Source organism: Ailuropoda melanoleuca, chromosome 10 (genome assembly GCF_002007445.2).
Source record: "Ailuropoda melanoleuca isolate Jingjing chromosome 10, ASM200744v2, whole genome shotgun sequence".
NCBI classification, from domain to species: domain Eukaryota; kingdom Metazoa; phylum Chordata; class Mammalia; order Carnivora; family Ursidae; genus Ailuropoda; species Ailuropoda melanoleuca.
In genome coordinates, this window is record NC_048227.1 from 60,169,162 (window position 1) to 60,187,869 (window position 18,708).

The 18,708-nt window shown below is 40.4% G+C and overlaps 1 protein-coding gene across 6 annotated transcripts in view; it reads right to left on the minus strand.

Annotated features, from left to right (window-relative positions):
- Nucleotides 1-173: 173 nt before the first annotated feature.
- Nucleotides 174-18,708, minus strand: part of CDK19 (cyclin dependent kinase 19) — a 168,095-nt gene continuing 149,560 nt past the window's right edge. For all 6 annotated transcript variants that reach the window (XM_034668991.1, XM_002927551.4, XM_034668987.1 and 3 more), the window contains 7 exons: nucleotides 15,926-16,069; nucleotides 15,689-15,758; nucleotides 11,161-11,233; nucleotides 10,663-10,760; nucleotides 9,895-9,973; nucleotides 8,929-9,195; nucleotides 174-4,534 (listed from right to left, as the gene is read on the minus strand). In XM_034668991.1, coding sequence (XP_034524882.1) covers nucleotides 4,403-4,534; nucleotides 8,929-9,195; nucleotides 9,895-9,973; nucleotides 10,663-10,760; nucleotides 11,161-11,233; nucleotides 15,689-15,758; nucleotides 15,926-16,069 — 863 coding nt within the window. In that variant the 3' untranslated portion in view covers nucleotides 174-4,402. The remainder of the gene's footprint in view (nucleotides 4,535-8,928; nucleotides 9,196-9,894; nucleotides 9,974-10,662; nucleotides 10,761-11,160; nucleotides 11,234-15,688; nucleotides 15,759-15,925; nucleotides 16,070-18,708) is intronic.

Sequence of the window (18,708 nt, forward strand, 5' to 3'; positions counted from 1 at the left end):
AGGCTCCTCCACTATGAGCCTGCTTCTTCCTCTCCCACTCCCCCTGCTTGTGTTCCCTCTCTCACTGGCTGTCTCTCTCTCTGTTGAATAAATAAATAAAATATTTAAAAAAAAAATTTTGACACTAAAACTTATTAACAGGCGCTTTCCTAGACTTAAAAAATCCACAGAGAAACAAAGTCAATTAAATTTTATTACAACCAAGAATATAAAATAAATGCAATGTAATTTATTTTAGTTTTAACAGTCATTTCAAGAAGGATGGCAGGACAACTCAAAAGCAGGGAAACACTCGGGCTCCCAAGTGGCTGCTCTCCTGCCCCCCACGGAGCATGCCTCGCTGGGGGGCAGCCGGCTCTGAGCGCACACTTCGTAGCAGAGTGTGGGAAGCGTACACAGTCATCTCTATAATCATAGAAAGAGGGGTGCGTGCAGAAGATGGCTGAGAGCAGAGACAAAGACAGGTACACTTCACAAATAGGAATTATGGGAATTACAAACTAGGCAGTTTAGAAAGGATATACTACATAACATATATAAAAAGTACTTTAAATTGTTGTTAAAAAGGACATCTTCAGTCCAGATTTTGTGTAATACTTTTAGTGTCTACACAGACAAATCTTTAAAAAAATTAAATAGTATTAATTTACTAAATATTTAGGAGATAACAGTGCATTAAGGATTTTTTCATATAATACACACATATCACTCCTTTGCAGTGATAGCACAGAAGAGTAAGTATGGCCTTAGGTACAACACAGTTTTTTTAAAATCCTAAAACAATGAACTTTGCTTTATGAGATCTGTGACTACTCTTGAAGATGATGGGGGCCTAAACTGCTGTTTGAAATAAAAGATTACTTATACTTGAAATCCTTCGAGCCTCCTTTAGGCTAACTGCTATGTTACTGCCTTTCTCCATTCCCTAGAAAGATATCACCAGAGAGTTTAGGATTTGCAATTTTCATAGAATTCTTCCTTCATTGTATGGTTTCTGCCACATCATTTTGTTCAAAGCAGATTAAGCTGCAAATCTTATTGTCCAACGATTTTTCCTTTTCCCTTGAGCAGAGAAAACAGCATCGTTTCAGAGGCATACACCCAGCAGTTGCTTCACCAGGAGTGAGGCAGTGAACACGTAGGTAAATGTCGTCCCTTTCCATTCTTCAATGTAAATTAGGTTTATAAGAGCAAAAGAGTAGTGCAGAAGGCCAAAGTTCTAAGTACCAAAGTTTTAAAACCACACAGATATAAAAATATACATGCCCTTGGTTCTCGTACGTTACTGCACGATTTACTTTCATCACAAGGATTGCTCAGCCTCATAGTAACAGCCCTGCCACCAGGCTACCTTACCCTTGAGCTCAGCTCTCCTGAAACTCTAGAATCCCTTTTCCCAAACACACCTCACCAGAAAGCGAATTTCAAAAACTGATTTGTAATATGGAGGGCAGAGGAACTTCACTTTTATTCCTTCCTTCCTTTCAAATAACCTCCCTTGTTTTGGGTGTTTTCATGGGCTGAGCCCCCCCCCCCCCCCCCCGCAACCTGCATTCTCAGGGAGCAAGACAGTTAATACGTTTTCAGAGAGGAATGAGGTCATTTGGGGACCACAAAGGTAAATTCTAACCTCAAAAAGCTTCACAGATCTCCCTCAGGGTCCCACAGTTTAGGGTCCATAAGAATGTTAAAGGCTTTGTTCCCCTTCACAGAGAAAAGGAAATCATGAGCCAAAATTATTTCAAGGGTGCTGGGCCCAAATGGGCATCCCCAGCTTCGATGCAAGAATGAGAAGAGGGCCGGCCGGTACCAGCACAGTGACCAGAATAACGGGACATCTGGCTGTATCCTAGAGAACACCCTGGACTAGGAAAAATGGATGAAATCTCCTCACAGTTTCGGTATCAGTTCTGCCAATAAAATTAGCTATCTGCAAGGAAAGCAGGGTAGTTCTGTGATTATGTAAGCACACATCACAAGAATAGTACACCGAAGTTGCTCACAGAGTATTCAGGGGCATGGTATTTTGGTCTATGCACGTAGGTGGGCTCTCTCCTCTTATTAAATGTAAGTGCACCCAAAGGGCAGTGACAGAGCCTCCGTTTTCATTGTAATTTCCCACAACCACTTAATTCTGCTTATAAGGGCCACCCAACTGTTGTCGAGAAGCTGCTGTGAACATTTCAAATCTGCATTAATGCCTGTTCTGATATTTAATTGCTGGCTTTCTCTAAGGTTGATAGAAACCTCTCGATAACACACAGAATTCGGAATAATAACTCTATCCAAGTGAGTCTGGAAGTAAACAAAAGGACCTTCATACTCTTATAAGCCACTCCTCTCATCCCAGGAGAACTCACTGTCATGGAATGGATCCTAAGCTCCTTAAGGGCAGGAAGTATGTCTTGCCCTTTGAGTCTTCCAGCCAGCATGGCACTGGGCATGTGGTGAGGGTACAGTCAGCATCTGATGACCAATAACTCTGGACAGTGAGGCTTCAGGGCACAGGATAGAACTTTACACAGGTAGCTACGTTATGCAAAGGGCATTCATTTCTCATTTAAAAAAAAAAAATGGAAGGGGTGAATTGCCATAGAGACGATCAGAAATTCCTTCCAACGGATCATGTCAACTGTTTCATCTTCGATGTTCATGAGTGTCACTATATAGCTTTTATTATTAATAAGCATTATTATGCTGAGATCAGGAAGGTCCTTGCTGGCTACAGTATCACATTAATAGTGCAAAATGTATACTGGCTTCTGTCTAAAATCTTATTTTACTTGTGTATGGACCCAGAGTATCATAACCAGGTAGATAAGTTCACAAAGAATAGTTTTTTAAAAATGCATATAACTTGCATATACAACAATCAGCTATTTCTTCTAGCTCAAGAAAACATTTAAAACAAGGCTGGTGCTGCTAGTAGCATTCAGAAGAACACAAATTTCTTGCCCCTTACATTACAATGGGAGCTCTAAGTCTTTACATTTCCTGTGACTCTGGGGAGGGAGGGGCTCCTTTCCCTGGCTAAGAAAGAACTCAGCCTCTAATTCATAGATCGTGGAAATGCAAATATGCACGTTATCTAGTATAGTCATGTATACTATCTGCCCATAGTTTTTTAGGCACAATTATTAAGTTTTCTCCTAGGGGCAAAGAAAGCATTCAGTGCAATGAAAAGATTCTTGATAGAATTAAGTTTCAGTAACAACAGCAAAATTATGCATACATAATACATACTCGAAACATGAATAAAACCTAAATTTTTAACATGCTTTAAAAATAGCCACTCTATGTCTAATGCAAATATGGAGAACACTGCTCTTTATTTTAAAAGCAGATTAATTTGCAAATCAATTTGCAGGCTTCTGTTTGAGTACTCCTGATTATGTAAGAAAGTTACTCAAGCTAACCCGGACATGAAGAAACCAACGATTCTTTAGAGAAGCCAACTTTATGTACAATACACACTAAAAGCTTTTCCTTCAAAGGTAAGTAACACATCCTTTGATCAGCATTACTCCTTAAAGAAACCCTAGTGCAGTTAATACTCTCTTCTGCTTTCTGGTGTGGGGCACCAGAGGGCTGCAGTTCATCAAAGCTCTCGAAACCCTTTTTAAGGTAGACTTAGCCACATGAAGTTTAAATGAGAATTCTTCATTACTGAATACTCTTCGGAACAAGGTGATTCTGGGAACTACGTTCCATGCAAATGATTGATTATATAACAACTAGCATGTACTTCACCTCTTCATAGCATAAAGCATAGTAACTGTAAAGATCTAGGCTGTTTTTGGTTGTAGGTTCCCTCTGTCCCACCATTTGTCTTCTTTTAGACCTTCCCTGAAACTAGATAAATAAAAACGTAATAGTAAAGTACTTTGGGACAGTAACAGTTTCTGTTTAAGACTTCCATGAGCAAAACAGTCATATTCTGTGAAAACAACGTAGTGCTTTAAAAGGTGCATTTTTACCTGTGTTGCTAGATCAGTTCATGAAGTATAAAACTATACACCACTGGAGTTCTGTTTCTAAAACATTAAAATCCTATTAAAAGAGCTTCAAAAAGATAAATCATAGTGATTGCTACAGCATGAGAAAGGTGCACCAGGAAATCCTTCCAAAAAATGCTGAAGGTTACAGAAGTGAAGTGCTGGGATTAGCTCAGACGCTGGATCGAAGTCACAATGGAACACATGCAGGGAAAGGGCGTTGGGGAAACTTCACAAAAATCTTCTTTAGGTCAATAAAGAAGAGACATCCGTCAGTCCTGCAAAATGCTCAGGATGGAGTCTTCCTCCTAAGTGGATGAGTTTTAAACGGCATCATCATTTGCATTTTTTGGTTCGTTTCAATGGGGACATCATATTGCTGGAGTCTGTGCTCTGGGCCGCGGCGGTCAGTAGCGGTGGCCCTGGTGAGACGAGTGGTACTGTGCGCTCTGCTGGGACGAGGACGAGTAGCTGAGTGTGCTCTGGGACTGAGAGGATCCCTGAACGCTGCTTTGGTAATTCAGGCGAGAACTGGAGTGCTGAGGGAAGGAAAGGGAAAAAGGGAATCACTGGGGGAGGCAGAGAATGGCCCCGGGTTCAGATCCACGGTAGCTGACAGCTGACATAAGCTTGTTAACACATTTTGCACATCTGAAATCATGGCCTGCCACCACTGTGACAGCATGTTGTGGCAGGCATGAAGTTTGGGTGGATTTCTTTGGGGCATAAGCCGCGGTGGCAAAGAAAGGCAGAGGGGAAACGTAGGCTGACCCCCTGCTCTTGATACTAACTCTGCTGAGTTGTTCTTTGTGTAACTGAGATGTGCAAACAAGAATGATCAATTTGGCACACTGAATTTGTGGTATTCTTAAATGGATACGGATGTGCTGTTAATTTCCTCATTATAAATAACAAAGCGATGATTAAGAAGTCATTTTTAGAGAAGAGAATTTTCAGAGGTAGAGGTTGGAGTGGCATCAGCAGCACCACCGATAAGACAAAGCAAGGCGTGCTGGGCAGGACTGGCAGCAGTAAGTGCGTCGCATAAACCACAGGTAACATTTAGAATGAAAAAGAATGTTCATACATGAATGCCCTCAAGAGAAAGCAGAGACAAATGTATGTCAATTCAATGTTTTTTTATTAACTGAAATGAAACATTCATCTTTATGGCACCAAGGGCAAATACGGAAAATATGTTTAAAAAATCATCCATAGAATAAGAACACGGTGCCTAGTTAGAGATAAGCATAGCCGGAACCAGTGTCTTTCGCTAAGCTCAGAAGGCTGGTTTTTCCCGTGAGCGAAGTGGGAAAGATCTTCCTAATAAAACCATTACTCGGAGTAAAAAATGTAAATGACCTTGAGGTACTGGGTGTTTAAGGAAGGACAAATCAGCAGGGTCCCCCACTCAGTGTGCAAAGGCTGCCAAACCGAACTTGCAACATCTGGTCTAAGACAGCAGGGCCATAAGACAGTCTTGGTGAAAAACAGCTCTGCTTAGCCCCTTCCCCATTACAGAACTCCGGCTTGCTGCAGAAATCAAGATGGAGTCGCTCGTGTCAAGCAGGGGCCTGTGTCAAGCCATGACACAGCAGTTAAGGGGACTGCAGCTACTAGATATCCCCGAGACCAGCACCAGCTGATGACACCTCAGAGCTCATAATCAGCAAAAGCAGAGGAGGTCGGCAGGGGCCCAAGACTGATGAAATCCCTTTAGAAAGGGAGAATTTTTACAGCAAACTGTCCCACTCCTCAGACACTGACCCATCTATGTCCGACCACTTCAAAACGGCACCTGCAGCCAAAGGCTCTGCCCGATTATCTCTGAACACAACCGAGATCTTCCACTGCCTGAACATCAGAAGCACTAAGTGCTGAGAGCCGACCTGGACCGGACCGAGACCTTGTCTCAACTGTGCGCCCAGACTGACTTCTCGTTTGGTTCGGTAACTTCCTGCCCCCTATGCGACCTCCTTTGTTGTGTGACTTGTCTTGTGTTCTGCTCTATGTGCCGTACACGGAGCCAAGTTAATCATGCAGCGAAGTCACTGAGTTTGGAATCCTGCACCTGCTTTATAATGATGTTAATCTTGCTTTATGACTGAATAAAGCTGACATTGTGGAAAGACACAACTTGTGTTTGCACCTTCATAGCGTGCTCATGACACTAGATGTGTCAGTGTAAGAATCCTTTCAGGCTCCCAAATTCACACATTTTATTTTTAGGTTTATTATGAAAAACACGTTCTTTCCACTCATAAGCCCTACAATTGTTAGGCTGGCTATGATTACTTTACTTTAGCCGATCAGATTCAGCACGAAAGTTCCCCCATACGAGACAAAGAACAAACATGTTGAAATTTGAGTCACAGGTAGGTGCAATGGGATTCTCCCACCTCCATGTCATACTGATCTCTCCAACGAAGCAGCTGCAATATCTACCCATTCCATAGATACGCTATTTTTAAGTAGATAGCATGGTATAGGACAAAGAAAAGCATTTTGAAGAATTCTTGGGTTTGAAAGGAATACAGTAGGGAAGTAATTTGTCCATAATGGACTATACTCAGGTTAATATAATATGATCAGAGACACAAAGATGAAGGAGTATATAATAGAGGTTTGGTGCTCACATAATAGGAATAAAATGTTGGGAGGGGGGAACGGAATTTACAATAAAATTCAAATATGTTCATGACTATTACCCAAATCTCAAGCTGTTTTTAGTAGATCAAAATGAAGCCTTGCTTAGCTTCGTTGTGTTTAGAGAACAAAACCACAGGCTCCAAACGGTGTCACTTAGGCCAAGTCACCAAACCAGAGCTTAATACCTAATCTAATTGCAGTTTCAACTTTCCCCAGAAATGTAGTTGACCAGGTCAGTCAGGAAAGTTTCTGATGGGTGCCAAAAAGTCTGCCACCTGGGCCCTCTCCATTCCCCCAAAGGAAGATGAGGTAATTTACACAAGACCCCTGGTCTTTCCCCCCAAGGGAAAGTGACCCAGCCTGGAACAATCTTTTCTTCTCTTTTAAAAACCTGCCATTTTGCACAACTCCTGGGAGCTCCCCTCTACTTGCTAGATGGGCTGCTGCCCAAGTCACAGATCATTTAATAAAGCCAATTCGATCTTCAAATGGACTCTGTGGAATTTTGTTTTTTAGCCAGTGGAACCAATGGAAATGCTACTGTGTACTCCTCTTTGCAGGGCCTCTCTTCCAAGAGAAGTTTCCAGAGAAGAGGCTGTGTGAAAACACATTTGTCTGCAGATATATTCAAAGCGTAAAGCCAGTTGAGGCAGCTATTTGTTATGTCTTTCTCGTTAATGTTTCTCTTGATTCCCGTTCCTTATCAGTGAGTTTATGGCTCCCTTGCCTGTGGTTTTGTTTTCTATTATCTCCATCCTCTTGCTCCTCTTCCACCAGCACCCTGACGTTCTACTTTTTTTTTTTTTAAGTTTTATGGGTTTGTTTTTGTTTTTCCCTTTCTTAGGTCTTAGCTGGTTACTTTCCTTGAAAATGAGAGGGAAGAAAGAAGGAAGGAAGGAAGGAAGGAAGGAAGGAAGGAAGGAAGGAAGGAAGGGAGGGAGGGAGGGAGGGAGGGAAGAAGGGAGGGAGATGAGGGTTTTGTGGGGTTTGTTTTTTTGCAGTATTCCCTATGGTTTTCACAGGTATTTTTACCTCTCTCTCTCTCCCCAAATACTAATAATTCTGAGACTTTTTTCCCTTAATTTCCCAAATTACTAGTACAATCTGCAGATGCCACTTTTAGACAACTTGAGCAATTTAACTTGATCAAGGCCCACAGCGACCCCCTGGCTGAACACAGACGGGCCCCTCAGGTGACCCACCTCAAGACAGCCATTGGCTGTAACTGACCAATGGGCTACTTACAACCAGGTACAGTTAGCATAAAAGGGGAGAATTCCATAGTCATCATACCTCCTCACCTTCCCGCCTTAACCACAGCCCCCACCCACAGTCTCCTGGCACACACAGCGTCTGCTGTCCTGCCCGTGGCTCCCTTGCAGTGTATTCAAGAAACTTCGGGCTCCTTTGTTATCCTTTCACCGCCTGGACCACCAGCTGCCACTGGCTTCCACCTATCCTCACCCCACACCTGGGGGCCCCTATCCCATGGAGGGAGACACCACATTTAGACAGTTACCACACAACTGTAGTGGGTTTTTTTTAAGCGTAATAATAAAAAGTATTTTCTAGTCTCAAAAATACTTCTAATGAGATTTAACGGTGATTTCTGAAAAGTCTCCATCTTAATCCCTTTCTATGTTTACAAGGCTACTTACTGATTATTTCCTGTCAGTGACAGTAAATCTTTCTCAACTATGCAGCTTATTTTGTCCAAAATAAGCCGCCACTCCTCTCTCTTTCAGTTGCTTATCTATTTTTCTGACCCAAAGCTGACAGGCAGCTGGAACAGTAATACGAGAAATTTTCTTTGAGGAGGGAGATGCCTGCCTCCCCTTCCCTCCTCAGGAAGTCAGGAAAAACCAGTAAAGAAATGAAATGTTTTGTAATTACATGAAATATGACCAAAATCTTCATTTTTATATAATGACCTAGAAATAGGATTGTAGCATTTGTACAAACTTTAGAGTTAAGCACTACTTAAGCCTAAAAGGCTCTATTATCAAATTGACTTCCGGGTCGCCTAGGTGGCTCAGGGGGTTGAGCGTCAGCCTTCGGCTCCGCTCATGATTCTGGGGTCCGGGGATCGAGCCCCTCGTGGGGCTCCCTGTTCAGCCGGATGTCTGCTTCTCCCTCTCCCTCGACCCTCCCCGCTGCTCGTGTTCTCGCTTGTGCTCTCTCTTTAAAAAAAAAAAAAAAAATCGACTTCCCATTTCATAAAACGATCGACTTCCCATTTCATAAAACGTAGGGCCGTTAACAAGAACAAAATGCAGGGGAGTACCTGATAATCCGACGGCATAACCGGCCCGCCTGAGTTTGCGCCAGAGGGCCCCAGGCGGGGCTTCTTGTTCGGAGGCACCGGATTGAGGCCCGAGTCCTGACTGTGCTGCAGGCCGGCTCCCGCACCCCCGGCGCCCGCCCCCGCCCCGCCCGCAGTCCCGTTGGTCTGGGTGCTGTTCGGCGGCGGCGGGGGCGCCTGCGGGGGGGCTGCCGCCTGCTGCGGGGGCGCTGTGGGCTGCTGATGTTGGTTCTGCTGCTGCTGCTGATTCTTGGGAGAAAAAGAACGAGGCAAACTTGGTTTGGCACTAAATTTACAGGACGGTGCTTTCTGTTCTACTTCCTTTTTTCTTTGTAACAGGACATTACTTTGATGACTGCACACGCACACTGACTGCCGGCGACCAAGCCGGCGAGCAGCGACCTAGGTGGGACACGGACGTGACTACAGCCGGGGAACGCAGCATCCCCAAAGGTCAGAGTACTGAGTCCTGAACAGGATGCATTCTCTGAGGTTCATTTACCATCGCGCTGTCACCCTCCACGTCAGTCCCAGACACCGCGCTGAGAGCCCGTGGCACCCCGGAAGTAGTTCTGCACTCATGAACCCAGCCGTAACGGTGTCCATCATGAGTTGGAGAAGGAGAGGGATACGGGGAGGGCCTGATCTACCCAATTACAGGCAACAGAGAGAAAGATGCTTTGCCAGCAGCCTGCATAAAGTGATGGTGATGACACCGAACAAACAAATGCAACAATTAAGAATCAGGGAATAAAATGGGCTCTAAAACAAATCAGAAGTTCATTTATCTGTAAACTTACTACATTTCAAATTGCAAAGTACATCTGCAATCACGTCAATGCACACTTAATTAAAGGCAGTTAAATATGGAGGAATCATTCTACTTCCCCCAATTCTCTTTTTGCCTCCCTTACTCTCTGGACGTGAAGTACACCGTGTAGCTTATACCTTGTCACCTTTCTCCTCAGGTTCATCTTCATTAAGGAATTCTCGTTTGGGGTATGGAATCTGGCAGCCAGCAAACACACTACAGAATCATTAAAAAAATATATATATACATCATGATCCAAATTCTACAGTATCATTGCCCTTGTTAACTTAAAATTCCACTTTTTTTTCTTAACGTACTTCCCACTCTTCATCTATAGCTAATATTTGCTGGATGCCTCCCAAGACAACTTAATCCAGGCAAGTAAGAAAAGAATTTGTGGTGTGCCTGGGGGCGCAGTCAGTTAAGCCTGCAACTCTTCATTTCGGCTCAGGTCATGATCTCAGGGTCGTGAGACTGAGCTGCATTGGGCTCCGACCACGCTGGGCGTGGAGCCTGCTTAAGATTCTCTCTCTCCTTCTGCCCCTCGCTCCCCTCTCTCCCTCTCTAAAAAAACAAAGACAAAAAAAGAATTTGTTGTCTAAGTTTTATACTAATTGTATAAACTCATCTGGCTGACTGATCTAAAAGTCCCATCTGTTCTCAGCTTTTTAGTTTTTTTCTGTAATACTGAATAATGGTCATTCCTAAAATACTTGTTTTCATTTACACCTCTCTATAGTTTTGCCTGTTCCAGAATACAGGCCCTTTCTCTCGAGTACTCTTTCTCCAATGTAGTATTAATGGAGAACTGCAGTAACACTGCGGTAAAGTGCTTCTCTTACTTTCAGCCACCATCCGACACCCTCAACCCGGAGCAAAGGGCACAGAAAATGTAGGATACATACTCTAATGTTGGCAAGGGGTCCTCCTGAAAATAGGGGTCCTGCAGAGCCTGCTCCGAGGTAATTCTCTTGGTTGGATCCATAGTAAGGAGTTTCTGAAGCTAGAGTAACACATAAGAAATTGATAGCACGTGGAAAGATCGCTTATAAATCAATGTTTTGACTTTTGTATAAATGTCTAGCAGGATTCGTATCAAATGCCACTCTGTAGAGCTCACCGAACTGTTAGTACACTGCACACATTTACATGAAATTGGCAGAAATCATTAGCATTAAAGCCCTTTAAGAATGTAATTTTTTTCCTGCTGATAAATCATTGGAAAAATTAAGTCTAGAAGTGAAGGGTGATACCTCACAAGAAAAATATTTAATTTTGCCTCAGCATCCACCAATTTTTTTTCTTTCCAAAGAGGAGGAATAGCTAGGACAACTCCATGGTGAATGGGATGAGGTGGCCTGTGCTACGGACCCAACGTCCCCGTCCAGAAGAGAGGCACCTACCAAGAGGAACACTTTGCTGTCAGGCTTGACCTTGTGTTTCTCCATGTACTTTATGAGGCTACTGTTGGCGTACCTGCAAGGACACAACAATCACACATCACTGGGAACACTCACACATTTTTTTCATAAAATGCTTATTACTGAAGTACAGTTTACACAATTTGTATTTTTTAACGGAAAGCTCCCAGACTGGTTTTCCTATAAGGTACATATTTAGCCCATTGTTTTTTCTGACTAATAAAAGAACACATAACTGAATACTGGCAAATGTGCGAAGAAGTAGGAATTGTTAAACACTGCACATAGAGTTTCTATTGTTATAATGGCTTTGGAAAACAATTATACATTAACCATTAGAGCTGAAAATGTAAACAACCTAAAATCTAGCAATTCCTTTCCTAGGTACATACTCTAAGAGATTCCTTTGTGCATGTTTATCACAGGATACATGACCAAGAATGTTCTTAGCAGCATTTCTGTAGTAGAAAAACTGTAAACACCACAAATGCCTATCAACTAAAGAATGGGTATATTGTTATATATTCACAGAATGGATGGTTACACAATAGTAAAAATGAATACAGAAGTTGAGTGGGGAATAAAAGCAAATAAAAGCAGACTATATAATATAATTTCTATAAAGTTCAAAGATATATTAAACTGAAACAATAACCCACTTAGAGATACATACACCTGTAGCAAAACCAGAATAAAAAGCGTGGAATGATAAATACGAATTCAGAATAATGTTTACCCATTGAGAGGGACATGAACAGGAAGGCAGTGTACACAGAGCACTTCAGTAATCTTAGTAATGTTCTATTTCTTATGTTGAGGGGTGAGTAGAGGAGTATTCGTTATATTATTCTAAAAAGATTACACATCATATTTTCATCATATATGTTCTTTCCTATATATGAAATATCTCACATTAAAAAGGTAAAAAAATAAGATATATATATCTTATATAGATATATCTTATATATATCATATACATATATATATAATATATATGATATATATATAGTTTATGGTAGAAAATTTAGAGAATACAGAAAAGTGTAGAGAAGAAAACTGAAATCACTCATAGTTAAGTCATTCGATGATTAAAAAAACAAAACACTGTTGATATTTTGCTAATTTTCCTTTGGCACTTTTGCTACATATCTATGTATGATACAAACACAGAGGGGTTTTTGTTTTGTTTTTATAAAATTGGGATCATATACAAATTGTCCTACCTCTTTTCACTTAATAATAATGTTTCATAAACATTTTTCCTTGTCTAACACTACCTACACTACTAATCTGCAGTGGTTGTATATTCCAACTGTTACTGATGTTTGTTTTATTAAGAAATATGGGCCCTTGTAGGTTAATCTGACCCGCATGGTAGGGAGACAATGCTGCACACCAGGCAAGAATCAGAGACCCCTCCCAGACCCCTTGACTCCCATATTTACCAGCTATGTGATCCTGCGCAGTTCCTTAACCCCTGCGAAAGCCTCAAGTTCCTCCTCTGGAAACTGAAGATTACAATCATACTATCTTACAGAGTTGTTGTGAGGACCATATGAGAAAATGTAGGTAAGGGCTTAGCACCATGCCTGACACATAGTAAGTACTTAGTAAGCCACGTGCGGCTGCTCTGATTGCTTCCATAGGATAAAATCTTGGATTTATTAGGTCAAAGGATAGGTACATTTCAAAGCCATTTTTACGTGCTCTAGAACCTTGCTACACAAAGCTGGCCCTCAGATCAGTAGCATGGGCCCCTGAGAGCCTGCATTTTTAACAAGGTCTACAGGTGATTTGTATGTACATTAAAGTTTGAGAAGCACTGTGCCCATTTTGTCATACCCCTGCCAACCCTAGATATGTTCATTTTAAAAATCTTTGACATTAATTTAAAATATTCTCGGAGTGCCTGGCTGGCTCAGTCAGTAGAGCGGGTAACTCTCGATCTCAGGTTTGTAAGCTCGACCTCCACCAATGGGTATAGAGATCGCTTAAAAATAAAATCTTAAAAAAAAATTTTTTTAAGTTTTTCCTCCAATACCAGGAACATTTTTATTAGCAAGGTAGTCACTAAGTTTGTTAATGGGAAGAGATTGTAAAGTTTATATAGAAATGGGAGTTTGTCTACATATATGGCTTTGGTCATTATAGTAAATCAACTGATTTCTTGGGTTAACTCCAGATTCTAAGTTATTTGTTTCTATCGGACCATGCTTATTGGAGCATTCAATTTTAAAGTCAACTTAGAGATAGCCTTTTAATTCCACTTTCACCTTGCCTTCTATTGAGCGAATAAGAGCTGACACTCTGGAAAAATTACAGAAACTTCTATTCACTATCCCTCCCAATTCACTAAAAGAAGGTCAATTCTTTTCATCTGATATAATGAAAGCAAGTTATTTTACTTTTTTATGGCATTTCAAATCATGTTTTCTGGAATTTTTAAATTATATTTTACTTTAGTGACTTGTATGTACTCCATTAGGTTTAGCTAATTTCTAATACCTTCCTTTTATCTTATGTATCAGTAGCCTGCTTTCAGGGGGGTAGAACCATTTGTGTAAGACATACGGGCTCTTATCGCTGAGCTTCTCGAACTATTACTTTTCCAACTGAATTTCATTTATCTTTTAAAACTTCTCTCCTTTTATTTCCGGTTACTGTAAACACTATCATTCTATGTGAAAATTTTCCTTTGGTCTTTAATCACTAAGATAAATGTTAAGTGCTTACATTAATTTTCTCCATCTTTGATACTATTAGCATGTCTTCAATTACCTGTACCACTTTCATTAATACCCACTTGACAAGTAACTAATGTACCAGCATGTACCAGGTACCAGGCCCTGGGGATACATACAACGGTGTATAGAGTATTCATAACCCGTACTCTCTAGAGGGAAAGGCAGGTAAGCACTCAAGAGAACTGTAGTGTAGTCATCAGTGCTGAGAGAAGCAGCAAGGATGCTGCGGGAGTACTAAGGGGGAGTACCTAACTCAGACCCAGAAGGTCAAGGGAGGCCTCTGCAGGCACGTGATGCCTAAGCCAAGACCAAAGGATAAGTAGAAAGAAAAAATAGGAATTAATCTGAGGAGTTAAAATGAGTGGGAGGAAAGTACAACGTAGACTTGAAGGAACAGCGTGTATAAAAACTCAGAGGTCAAAAAAAGCTCTGGGTTTTTCAGATTCTTAAAGAAATTCATGATGTCCAGGCTACAGAATACAAAGTGGACCGCGGTCTAGTAGATGAATTTGGTGGTGTAGAAGCCGGAGCTCTGTAAGCCATCCTAGAGAATTGAGAGCGGCCGTGAATTAAGAGCAACGAGGAGACCAACATGATCCAATTTGCTTTTGGCAATGACTGCAGTATAGACAGTGAGTTGGAATAAAGACTGGAGGTAGCAATGCCATTTGGAAGGCTGCTGCAGGATCCTAAGTGAGAGACAGTGGTGATCGGGACTGTAATAGTGGCAGAGTAGATGGCGACAAATACAAAAAGCTGACTAGACTTATTGTTTGGACCCCGCAAGGTAAAATGGGAGAAAATGGGATAGAAAATCGGGGATAGCTCAGGTCTTGGGCTTGAACAACTGGGTGAATCATGGAGTCATTTCCTAAGATAGGAAATACAGCGGGAGGACGGTGTGGGAGGATAGATGATGAGTTCAATTTTGGACATGTAACTTGAAGTATTTATGGAACATTCAAGTTGGGATTTCATAAGGCAATTAGACAAGTGGGTCTGAAACTTGGAAAAGAGCTCCGACTCGGATGCATAAACTGGGAGTTATCAGCATAATCAATGGTAAACTATGGCCAATAAAATCAGAGAAACTGCCCAGGGAAAACGTCCAGAGTGAGAAGAGAGCCCAAAACAGAACCCTGAGCAATGAGTGTATCTTTAGGAGACAGATAGAGGAAAAACACCCCACCAGGGACCACGTACAAAAGGGGCCAAAAATGATGAGTGTCATTTCCTACTTCTCTTTATCATGTCTGCTTTTGTTCCTACAAGCCATCCTGTCCTGAAATTTTCCTGTTCAGCTGGCCGAAAGAGAACCTGTTTTGCCTTTTCCTCTGGGCGTGCACATTTACAACAATCTCCTCTCATGTTGTCACCTTTATTCTCTCATTTCTGCTCAATATACACCAGTGTGTTTTACACCTTCTGCTGTCCCTCCTGGTTGCTTGACCCAGCATTTCAGTCATTATTCAGATAAAGATAAAATCACAGTTGCGGCCTTGAACTCAGCCCTCATCACGCTAAAACAGGAGAGACGTTTAAACACTATATTGACCCTTACAATTCTTAAAGGTTTGTAAAATACTACAGCCTAACCCTGACATGTACGTTAACAACATCTGGGATAGCGTCTTTAAATCATAAGCATAATTAATATGTTAAAACCTAAATTTCTGGTTTAAATACTAATATATCTGGTTTTTTAAAGGATTAATTTAAATATTCCCATTGAAGTTACTACTTATATTTAATATGAAATTACTTACGTTGTTCTTCTAAAGTCTTTCTGAAGTGTGGGGTATTCTGGCATCTTTCTAATATCTTCCCAATCTTTATCTTACAAAAAAATATCGAATATTGTTATAGAAAATAAGGTTACTTACATGAAAAAATCTACTTATGTTAGCTTTAAAATATACATAAAAATACTCAAGATTTGCTTTTGAAAAGGAATTATTTTGAAACATGGCTCCAATATTATTTTGAAAAGAAAAATAAATTACCTGCAGGAAATCCCATGACACTAAATATCCGATCTAGTTGATCATGATGAAAGGGATTGCTTGTTTTTATATCTTCCTGACGACAGTGAAAAATAGGTTCTGAAGTCAACAATTCAGCAAATATGCAACCTATTGCCCATATATCTAAGAAAGAAGAAAAACAAGTTTTTATACACATTTATTATATTTCTTGGGTTATAATTCTTGAGTATAATCACAACCTACATATAAAAATACTTTTCAGTGATGGAATATACAACTATATTAAGAAGATATAGATACAGATGACATGAAAAGCTGTATCATCACATAACAGATTAAAAGCCAAATAAAACACATTTACTTATGAATTTCCTAATGAAGATACACTTGGGAAACTCAATTTAGCAAGTAATGAATTTACACTTAGGCAAAAGCATTTCTAACCACTATTAATAATGTAGTCACTGAAGCATTCAATTAATAATCTAACGCAGGGTTAAGTACTCATGACCTGATAGACTAAAACAATATCATCATCAGGTATAGTGATATATTCCTTTAAAGCAATCAAATGCATAATGATAGAGCATAATTTCTGATTTGTGAGTGTAGACAGACAGTATAGGCCATATAAAATGATTTGGAAAAACTCAACTTTTGTATGAAAGACTACCAACTTCAATTTTTTCAACAAATTGTAAGGTCTAGACGCTGATAAATACAAGTATCTACGGGTACAGCATGACGCCCGAAGAAATAGATGTTATTTGAATATATTCATTTGGATTAAGCTGCTCCAACTCTCCAACACTCCAGGACAAAGTCAGACATCTTTAAAAGTTTTATGAACTATTTTAAATCACCAGTTATAGATTATTCTATTTGGATTTTACACGTTGAAAAACTGTAATTTCTATTCTGACTATAATATTATATTCACAATGTTTTGCCAAATGTACAAGTGAATTAATTTTTGTAAGATATATATGCACATTTGCCGATTTAAATAAATGCTATTTAATTTTTCTTTTTTAAATAATGCACGGACCACAGCATAGTATAGAAAAGCACAGTGTTTAGTAGCCCACTATATGTGGGAATCACATTCTGTAGACAAGCTAAATAAGAAAAAAGCCTAATTATACCCATTAGGTAGAATTAACACTGGTATGCTATTTCATAAAACAAACCGCCAAATGAAAAAAAAACCAAAACCAAAAAACCATAGAGTAAATGTCTCACATAGCTGACTCCATTCAGGAGCGGCTTCCTTTCACGTACATTAGCCTTTTGGATAATGGAAACACAGCCCTTCAATAATCATTTTTTATTATACCATTACCTGCCATCTTAAGAGGCTATAAAATATAATTTAATCTTTCTTAATGACTCAAAAGGGTCATCATAAACATCCATCATGAAAGAGTAGAGTAATAATACTCTTCAGTGTCTACTTTTAAATTCTTTTCTCTCTCCCACGTCATGTTGTCGTCACTCTTGCCCCTGATATAGCTGCCTCTGACACAGTCCCATCTCTCTTCCTGCTGGCTGCCTCTCCATGCAGTCACCTGGGACTGGGACTGCATGTTCCTGGTCATGCCAGTTCCTGGTCTGCCTTCCATTTAAAGGACAGAAGCCAGGATCGAGATTCTCCTGAGAACTGCTAAGAGAAGGAACCTCAGTGTAGCCGGTAATGTTAAGTTCTAGGGTTTCTTGCTTCATATTAGCCTCTAATTTTAAATGGTCATCTGGCTCTTGTATCATCTGTATCCGTTTCTCAGCTCTCATTCCTCTATCAATGACTTGTTCCTCCCTTCTTCCCTCTACACACACACACACACACACACACACACACACCACACAGATGCACACGCACACATGCACAAACGCTGTGACTCCCCTCCCCTTCTAAATGTTACTCCATAAAACGTCACTGATATCAAATCATCAAACTCTTCTTTTATGTGCTCTGAATAGATAAAATACTCATTTCTGACATGAACCAGGTATGGAGGAGAGTAAGAACGAGTGAATGCGTAGGTATTTAGTATATTTATAATGTCTGCTATGAATATATTTGAAACCTAAAAATAATTGATTTGGGGATTATTCTTTTTCTGTGTCTTTTTTCCTAACTGCTGTCCAGAATGGATAATTGCAACTTGGCTAAAATTGGAAATTAGTGATTATATTTGTATCTTTATCTGTAAGTTGCAAACTGGTTTAAATTCAATTTTAGTTGTCCTTGCCCTGAGGAAATAGGAAATAGAGTTGATTTCCAATTCATACCCAATTATCTTTATTTCCCCAAAAAACATCTAGTTTATTTCAATAGTAGAACAGTTAATCAGAAAATATTCATAGAACTGTGCTTCTCAAAGTGTGGGCTGTCAAAATGTATGGACCACAGAATCATATCATGGCACATATCAAAAATGGGACTTACTGCCATGGATTTGCTCTATAAGAATCTCTGAGAGTAGGACAGACTTTGGTGGGGAGTCATTTAGTTCAATGGAAGGTTTTGGCGGAATGTGCCTTTTCTTACTGGAAATCTCCCCTCTAGATAATAGACTGCATGGAGCTTGGTAGGAGCCCAGGGAATGTGGATTTCTACTGTCACCATGTCCTCTACTCGCTGCCCTATGCCCTATACCGTCATTCTGATAACAGTAACGGCAGGAGAGAAAAATCCGTGATGTTATTTCTTGTTGAGGAAAGGACTGACTGACTGACTTTTCCCCCAGACAGAAGGGGCTCTCTTCAACACCACCCTATACCTGTTTTCTGTTTTTCTTTTT